This window comes from Malaclemys terrapin, chromosome 10, assembly GCF_027887155.1.
Source record: "Malaclemys terrapin pileata isolate rMalTer1 chromosome 10, rMalTer1.hap1, whole genome shotgun sequence".
Taxonomy (NCBI): domain Eukaryota; kingdom Metazoa; phylum Chordata; order Testudines; family Emydidae; genus Malaclemys; species Malaclemys terrapin.
Genome location: NC_071514.1, coordinates 1,019,045 through 1,028,288, shown reverse-complemented (window position 1 = coordinate 1,028,288; position 9,244 = coordinate 1,019,045). Strand labels below are relative to the sequence as shown.

Here is a 9,244-nt window from a genome sequence, read left to right as displayed (position 1 = left end):
CCGAGCTGTCAGTGGGCTCCTGGAGGGGGAGGGAGAAACCTCTGGGCCCAGTAACCCCAGGGAGCCGGGAGGGCAGCAGCAGGGGGGGAGGGATAGCTCAGTGGTTTGAGCATTGGCCTGCTAAACCCAGGGTTGTGAGTTCAATCCTTGAGGGGGCCACTTGGGGATCTAGGGCAAAATCAGTACTTGGTCCTGCTAGTGAAGGCAGGGGGCTGGACTCGATGACCTTCAAGGTCCCTTCCAGTTCCAGGAGATGGGATATCTCCATTAATTTATTTATTAACCCCCTCCCCTAATGATGGGGCAGGAGAGATTATAGCCTCTGGCCCGACACATTCAGCCCAGGAGGCAGTACTGCCCCCTCGAGTGTTCCAGGTGATGGCAGGTTGCTGCAGGCTGCCCAGAGCCATGGCCCAGGGGGTGCTCATGCTGTGGGGGTGGGGAAACCAACCCCACACATCTCCCTGCAGAGCCCTCAGTTCTCTGCGCGCGCGCACACACACACACACACACACACGGGTAAGACTCCAACTCTTTATTCATTCTCCCTACATGGCTGAGCAGCCCCCCGCCCCGTGCAGAGTACTGCAGGCCCTCCGTCCCACAGTGGGGGAGCGCCCAGCACGGGCACGCCAGCTGCTTTACCACGTGTAAGAAAGGGTAGAAAGAAAAGAAAAAACACCGAGTCTTTGCTCCCCAGCCAGGCACTAGCACTGTGTCAGGCAGCAGCAGGCAGGGGGGGGACCGCAGAGTGGAGCGTTCTGCCTGAGGGCCATTGCCTTCCCCTGGCCTGCAGCAGCTGCCTAGCAGGGGAAGGACCCAGGGCCAGGGGGCCTGACAACAGGAATCAGCGGCTGCTTCGGGAAGGGAGGTACAGCACCAGCAGACACTGACTCCCAGGGCAGGGCAGATTGGGAGCAGCACAGGCGGAAGCTTTACAAGTCAGTTCTCAGCTGTGGCCCTGCCCGCTGCCAGCCCTGTGAACGCTGGGGCCTGTGCCAGGCCCCCCAGGACCTCCCCCCCGCAGACTCTGGCTGAGTAGAAAGCTGCGCGTGGGCCAACGAGAGGGAGTTGGGAAGTTACAGAAACACCCTGGCCCGAGCTGCTGGGCTGCAGCATTGTAAGGTGCCTGTTACACTATTGCATAGTCAAACCAGCCCCGTGTGCTGCATCCCTTTGCCTGACCCCTCGGAGCCAGCCAGGCCTGCTGCACCCTCAGGGGCTCTTGCCGGAGTCCTAGCTGCCAGTTTGCTCGTGGAAGGCACAAAGAGGCTTGGGAGGGTGAGCCCTGGATTATCACCAGGCCCCAGCAGGAGTTCCCCTCTCCAGCTCAGGATGTCCAGGGCAGGCCAAGAGGACTGCACCTGGTTTGCATAGGAGTAAGCCCATGAAAATATAGCCCATGGAGACTAGAGATCCCAGCAGCCTCTGCTCTGATCCAGTATGGCTTGACAGGCTGGGACCTGTAGTCTCCGTGGGCCAGGCGTTTGTTGGAAGCACAAGGCAGCTGCATTAAGGAGCCTGCAGACCAAGAAGAGCACAGAAGGCACAGCATACTGGGCAGGAGAGGCCTTGCCCCGTGGAGCCCTGCATAAGGCACTATGGAAGGAGTGCTCCTAGACACTGGACTCCTAGCACGATCCTGGAGTCACCAATATTATTGCATCTGTTTGCCAGAAGGGGAAGGATCCAGCCACTGCGCAGAGATGGTGCAGAGCCGCACAGCCGGCTAGGAAGGGACAGCCAGCCACAGGACACCTCCGATTGAAGGGACGTGGCGCCATCACAGCACGATCTTGAAGGAACTGAAAGAGACACAGTGACCAGCCCATTCTCATGCTGTGCCACAGGGGAGCTACTCGCTGGGGGCTCCAGTGCTGGGCACGGGAAGGGCTGTTTGTAACATGGCGTGAAAGGAGCTCAGAGGGGACATGGCAGACCCAAGCAGAATGCAGCTGGTGTTTGAGACATGATTCTGGATGTCTTCTGCCAATGGCTCGAGGGGGGGTGTGCCCTGGATACCCTGAGCATGGTCAGACAGCCCCCATCAAGCTAGAGGAGTCGAGTGGCCAGGGAAGGGGGCGCGTGAGCCCTGGAATGGGGCAGGAGGGCAGTCTGGTGCGTGAGGCTCAGGACTAGAAGACGGGAGAGCTGGGTTCTCCTGCTGCCAGGGTGTGACTGTAGGCAAGCAAAGCCTGTGCCTCTATCCTCCCGTGAAAGGAGAAGGCCCTGCTGCGGCCAGGCGGTGCTCGTTCTGTTTGCGAAGCAGGAAGGATGGGCCGGTGGTAACGAGACTGGCCTGGGAGTTAGAGCCATGGATTCTACTCCCAGCTCTGTTACAGCCTCCCTGTGTAACTCTGGCGAGTCGCTCCCTGCCCCACCTGCAGCATGGACAGAACAGCCCTTTCCCCCACTCCGCCAGCTGCGTTCTGTCTGCGAGCTCCTCGGGCAGGCACGGTCTCTGTGCTTACATACAGCTCCCGGCAGAAGGCGCTGGAGACCAGACAAATGAGTGGAGCATCTAGGCACTGCCACAATACAGCTCGCTAGGAAGGGGTCAGGAGCCGCAGCCCCATTGAACTGGGACTCAGGTGCGTAGGAAGTGTTCCCAGAGCATTGCAAGGCCTCAGTGGACAGGGCTAGAGATAGGCAAAGGTTTCTTCACTGTTATAGGAGACTTTTAGCGCACATCTGCGCTTTTAGCCCTGCTACCAGCTGGGAGAGGTGTGTCCACTCTGCGCAGAGAGTTAAGCAAACCCCCATTCCACCCACTGGCTAGCTTTCCCTCCCTAGCAAGCACTGGATTTTCTCCAGCCAGACACTGCAGCAAGCAGTTGAGACAGAGGTACCTGGCAAAGTCTGGTGATCGAGAAATGACATGCTGGAACTCAGAGAGGTTAATGGTCCCATCCTTGTCAATATCGGACTCCTCCAGGATCTGTCAGGGAAAGGGAAACACCAGCCCTCAAAGCCTGCTTGAGCAGCCCCACACAGCAGGTCCAGCAAGCCCTCCTGGCCAAGCCCCACAGACTCACGTTCTGGATGAGCTGGTCCATCTCTGACTCACTCAGCCTAGTCTCATCTCCTTCCCCTGTCAGGCAGTTCACCAGCTTCTCCAGGTCCTTCCTGTCCAGGGTCCCATCATCGTCAAAATCTTTGGGGGGAAACGTCCAGGTTACCATCAGAGGCACTTGCCCATGAGACCCTGTTTCCATGGCTATGGCCTAGCAACACAGGAGAGTCACAAGCAGGAGTGCTCCCAGAGAGGGGGTTCTTGGCTGGGCCTCAGGCTTGCCCCGGGGGCCTCGCAGCCTCCCCCTTGGAGCCCTTCACTGGGGTAGGGCTGGCTAACACCACAATCTGCTCCAAGCACCTCAGACTGCAGCTAGGCAAAGTCACCCATGGACAGCAGGTTCCTGACGTGACCCCCCCCCCCCCCCCCCCAAGCCCTGCTCTGCACAGAGGGACCCGCGAAGCAGAGCATTCACCCCGGGGCCTGGCTGATCTCTACCGAAGATGCGGAAGGCGTAGTGGGATTTGATCTCCGAAGTGGCTGAGTCGCTGAAGACGCTCAGCATGTCAAGGAAGTCTTCAAAGGACATGCTGCCATCCCCATCCTCTGAGGTGGAGAAGACCCGGCAGATCCGGTCCTGGAACGGGTTTGCCTGTCAACACATGGGGAATCACCACTGGACTCAGGCACCAGGACTTCCCAGCAGCAGCAGGGCAGTTCTGCTCTAGCTCAGTGGGGGTTCCAGAGGGGTCAGGCAGATGATTACAATGGTCCCTTCCAGCCTTAAAATCCCTGACTGTGCAGAGACCCTCAACTTCCTGTGCAATTCCATTTGCTGCTGGTTAGCCCCCTGCCATCAGGTGCCTGCAGCACCTGCGTGGCCTGGGAAGCTGGGCACCATGCTGACTGACACCTCTTCCCACAGCCCTGGCAGCGCAGCGGGGAACGGGAAGTGGAGCAAGCGCACCATGACTGGAACCGCCTCCCCGATTGCAGAGCACACCCAAAACGAACGGCAGCTGCCCACAGCCAGCATCCAAGTCTTGGCCCAGACCCAAGAGATCAGTGGGACTGACCTGGTTCCTCCTAGGGCTGGGTGGGAGGGGGAGGCTAAGCAGAAGGGGTGTGCACCACACCTTCAGTTCAGGTAGTGTGAGGATCTTGCTCTTGGGGACTCTTTTCTGCAGGATACTCTCTCTCTCCTCCTTTGACAGCAGCTCCCTGAATCTCTTGTGGGCACTTTGGGAGACAAGAACAATTAGCGCATGGCAGAGCTGCTAACGGTCTGGGACAGAGGCTGCTGAGCTTAGCTGGGGGCCTGCCGGGGTAATTCTTCCCAGAGTTGCCTGGAGAGGTGACTATTCCCCAGCCCTGAGCACACCCCCCATGCTGCACCAGAAACAACACCCTGGAACAGTGTTAGCCAATCAGTCCCCGGCCAGCCCTCTTCTCGGCCCTCTGCAGGCACCACAGCATCTGCAGCTGCCTCCTGTGCCAGCTCCTAGACACACCGCGCTGTGATCCCCCTACCCCACCCCTGTCCTGTTACGGGGTGGCACTCAGACACTAGCCTATGCCCGGCTGGCTGCAGAGGTTACAGTGCTGGGACACACAGCAGGTAGCAGCAGTGACAGCTGCACACAGGACACTTCAGGACCAGCTGCCTGGGCCATTACTCGCTCTCAGCCAGGGTGCCACTGACAACCAGGCTAGGCTGGGTGTGTACCAACAGCGTCAAACGCAGCAAAGCGGCATTCAGCAAGGCCCTGCACAGCCCACGGACATTCGCAGCTACAGCATCACAGCACCAGCAGGGCAGACGCTGACACAGCCCAGCCTGGAGATCTTATTTTTCCTTCTTTGCCTCAAGCAGCCCATCAGCGCAGCGAGTAAAACCAGACCCCGCAGACAGCAGCAGGCTAGAAACACCAAGAAGCCACCACTCCCTGAAGCAAAGTCCAGCACACAGAGTGCCGGGTTCAAAGTGCCCTTGTGCCAGGGAACACACCAAGAGCAGGAAGAGACTCCAGTTCAGAAGGGAAGCGCTCCCTGGCCACTGCCCACTGCTGCACCACACTTCCCCCCCGCCCCTTTGCAAGCACCGGGGCTGGGATGCATGACCCCTAGGCCATGCTCCCATAGCCACCTGCATCCACCTCCGGGTGCAGTGCAACAGATGCCAACACACCAGCAACTTGGAGCAAAGTACCCCTGCACTGCCTCTTGCACTCAGGGGGCGGGGGGATGCAGGTCAGAGTACAAGCAGGGTAAGGGGACTCTGGCTCTAGGGCCATACTATCACCTGGGTTTCCCTGGGGCAGCAGCCCCCATGCTGGGGGGCAGCAGGGCAGCACTGTTTGAATAGAGACTGTTTCTCGTGTAACCGTCTCACTCTCTGCCAGGCAGGGCCTACAGGTGACCTAGCAGAGACCGTCTAGCTTGTACTCGGCCCTAGAGCCCAGCTGCGCTCTGGGGCCTCTGCTGCTGCCCTTCACGGTCCAGGAGCAGCAATGTCAGGTCTGGGCCCAGCTCCTCGTAGACTAGGGTTACCACACGTCCCGTTTTTCACGGACATGTCCGGCTTTTCGGCAATCAAACCCCCGTCCGGGGGGAATTGCCAAAAAGCCGAACATGTCCGGGAAAAATACCGGACGGGCACTTCCTCTCCCGCAGCTGCTCTGCTCCTCCCCGGACTCAGACTTCGGCTCTGTTTAAGAGCCAAGCTGCCCAAGTGTCACGGAGTATTGGGGAACTCAGGGCCCTGCACCCCCGGCTTCCTGCGATTCACCATGACTCTCAGCCAGCCAGTAGAGCAGAAGGTTTATTTGGATGACAGGAATACAGTCCAAGACAGGTCTTGCAGGCACAGACAACAGGGCCCCCCCTCAGTTAGGTCCAGCTTGGGGTCCCAGGGCATGCCAGCCCACCCCCCTTTGGGGGGTCAGAGCCATCTCTGCCTCCCAGCCATCTCTCCAGCCTCCTTCCAGCCTGCTTCCAGCACTCTGCCTTCAGCGACCCCTCCCACAGCCTTTGTTCAGTTTCCCGGGCCCCGGAGTCACCTGACCTCCAATCCCCTCCTGGGTTCTCATGTTACAAGCTCAGGTATGTTCCCTTGGGCCGACTCCCATCCCCCAATGCAGACCATCCTAGTCACACTCCCCTGTCAGCATTCCCACACCCCAGCAAGAACAGTCCCAGTTCGTCACACCAAGCCAGTGCTACCGGCTTCGGGCAGACCCCCTTGCCTCCGGACCCCAGCCGCCGGCCGGGCACTTCTCCTCCCCGGCTCCAGCTGCTCTGCTCCAACAGCGCAGGGTCCGGAGGCAAGGGGGCTGCACGAAGCCGGTAGCGCTGGCTTGGGCAGCTTGGCTCTTAAACAGAGCCGAAGAGTCAGGGGAGGAGCAGAGCAGCCGGAGCCCCGGAGGGGAAGTGCCCAGCCGGGGGCGCAGGGTCCGGAGGCATAGGGGCTGCCCGAAGCCCAAGCGCTACTGGCTTCACGGTTTGCCGGGCAGCCTCCAGACCCTGCGCCCCCGGCTGGGCGCTTCCCCTCCTGGGCTCCAGCTGTGCTGGGGAAGCGCTGGGCGGGGGCACAGGGTCTGGGGGCTGCCCGGCAAACCATGAAGCTGGTAGCGGTCGGGCAGCCCTTTTTGTGTGGCTGGGAGGGAGGAGGGGGAGTTAGGGCGGGGACTTTGGGGAAGGGGCGGAGTTGGGGCGGGGCCAGCCCCCCGTGGAGTGTCCTCTTTTTTTATTTTTTAAATATGGTAACCCTATCATAGACCCCTCCCCACGGAGCTCTGCAATGACTCCCCCTCCCCATGGGGACTGGGGCTGCTACCCAGAGGGCCAGCATCTGACCTGCCCCCTCATGTATAGACCTGGCCCCACAGCTCAGCATCAGCCCTGAGCGGTGTGTAGGGCCGGAAGAAAGCCAGCCCGAGGGGTGCTTACAGCAAGATCTCCTGCTTGGTCAGGAAGGTCAGCTCCTGGGAAAGAGAGAAGGGGAAAGTTATCCCTGCAGCTCGGCTGAGGGGGGCTCTCAGCGCCAGCACTGCCCGGACCCCCCCCGCGGGGTCCCACCGCCGCAGAGCACTGGAGGGACGAGGCGGTGCCTGCCACAGCAGGGAGGCGAGGGGTACCCCAGCCTGCAGACCCGGCAGAGCAATCGCTGGGGGGGGGGGGGGAGCACGGGGGCCGGGCCAGGCTGGACGGGGGGAAGGGGGGGCAGGAAGGATCCAGTCCGGCCGGGGGGAGGGGCGCTCGGAGGGGGGACGGGGGCAGTCCGGCCGGGGGGAGAGAAGGGGGGGCAGTCTGGCCGGGCCGGGAGGGGGAAGGTGACGCGGGGGGGGGGGGCAGTCCGGCCGGCGCGAGAGGGGGAAGGGGACGCTGGAGGGAGGGGCAGTCCGGCGGGGGGGGGGGAGAAGGGGGGGGGAGGGGGCCTGGGAGGGGGAAGGGGACGCGGGGGGGGGGCAGTCCGGCCGGCGCGAGAGGGGGAAGGGGACGCTAGGGGGGGCAGTCCGGCCGGGGGGGGGAGAAGGGGGGCAGGAGGGGGCCCGGGAGGGGGAAGGGGACGAGGGGGGGGCAGGAGGGGGCCCGGGAGGGGGAAGGGGACGCGGGGGGGGGCAGTCCGGCCGGGGGGGGGGAGAAGGGGGGCAGGAGGGGGCCTGGGAGGGGGAAGGGGACGCGGGGGGGGGCAGTCCGGCCGGCGCGAGAGGGGGAAGGGGACGCGGGGGGGGGCAGTCCGGCCGGGGGGGGGGGAGAAGGGGGGCAGGAGGGGGCCCGGGAGGGGGAAGGGGACGAGGGGGGGGACAGTCCGGCCGGGGCGGGGGGCAGTCTGGCCGGGGGGGGGCGGTACCTGGTACTCGCCGAGCAGGTCCCGCGGCAGCTGACTGGCCGACCCCCCCATGGCGGCTCGGACCCAACTTCCGCAACTCCGTCACTTTCCGTCCGCCCGGGACGTCCCGTCACCGTCTCCAGGAAACCGCTCCATGGCAACGCCCACGGCTTAAAGGGCCACGGAGCGGGGCATGCTGGGAGCTGTGCCCCCCCGCCCCACAGTGCCCGGAGCGGGGCATGCTGGGAGCTGTGCCCCCCACCGCCCCAGTGCCCAGAGCGGGGCATGCTGGGAGCTGTGCCCCCCAACTCCCCCAGTGCCCAGAGTGGGGCATGCTGGGAGCTGTGCCCCCCCGCCCCCCAGTGCCCAGAGCAGGGCATGCTGGGAGCTGTGTCCCCCCGCCCCACAGTGCCCGGAGCGGGGCATGCTGGGAGCTGTGCCCCCCGTCCCCCAGTGCCCAGAGCGGGGCATGCTGGGAGCTGTCCCCCCCGCCCCCCAGTGCCCAGAGCGGGGCATGCTGGGAGCTGTGCCCCCCAACTCCCCCAGTGCCCAGAGTGGGGCATGCTGGGAGCTGTGCCCCCCCGCCCCCCAGTGCCCAGAGCAGGGCATGCTGGGAGCTGTGTCCCCCCACCCCACAGTGCCCGGAGCGGGGCATGCTGGGAGCTGTGCCCCCCGTCCCCCAGTGCCCAGAGCGGGGCATGCTGGGAGCTGTCCCCCCCGCCCCCCAGTGCCCAGAGCGGGGCATGCTGGGAGCTGTCCCCCCCGCCCCCCAGTGCCCAGAGCGGGGCATGCTGGGAGCTGTGTCCCCCCCGCCCCCCAGTGCCCAGAGCGGGGCATGCTGGGAGCTGTGTCCCCCCCGTCCCCCAGTGCCCAGAGTGGGACATGCTGGGAGCTGTGCCCCCCTCCCCTAGTGTGACCGGATAGCAAGTATGAAAAATCAGGACAGTGAGGGGGGGGGGGTGTAAAAGGCACCTATATAAGAAAAATCCCCAAATATCAGGACTGTACCTATAAAATCAGGACATCTGGTCACCCTGCTCCCCTCCCAGAGCAGGGCATACTGGGAGCTGTGTCCCCCTCCCCTCGGAGCAGGGTCGGCTCTACCGTTTTTGCCGCCCCAAGCGCGGGGGGGGGGGCGATTGTGATCGGCGGCAGCTCTAGCACCGCTTCATTCTATGGCGGCAAGTCCTTCCATCCGAGAGGGAGTGATGGCCCCGCCGCCGAATTGCCGCCAAATGGCCGGACATGCCGCTCCCCTCTTCATTGGCCGTCCCAGGCACTTGCTTGCTACGCTGGTGCCTGGAGCCGGCCCTGCCTCGGAGTGGGGCATAGCATCATTTTAGTCCATCCCCCTGCTCAAAGCAGGACCAATCCCCAAGTAAATCATCCCAGCCAGGGCT

The 9,244-nt window shown here is 63.3% G+C and overlaps 1 protein-coding gene across 1 annotated transcript; it reads right to left on the bottom strand.

The window, feature by feature from the left end:
- Positions 1–520: 520 nt before the first annotated feature.
- On the bottom strand, positions 521–8,045 carry CIB1 (calcium and integrin binding 1). The gene is made up of 7 exons (XM_054042309.1): positions 7,866–8,045; positions 6,962–6,996; positions 4,150–4,252; positions 3,512–3,665; positions 3,036–3,154; positions 2,850–2,938; positions 521–1,805 (listed from the first exon to the last, which is right to left on the bottom strand). Exons 1-7 carry the CDS (start codon positions 7,914–7,916, stop codon positions 1,784–1,786), a joined length of 573 nt encoding a protein of 190 aa, XP_053898284.1. The 5' UTR covers positions 7,917–8,045; the 3' UTR covers positions 521–1,783.
- Between the last annotated feature and the right edge of the window lie 1,199 nt (positions 8,046–9,244).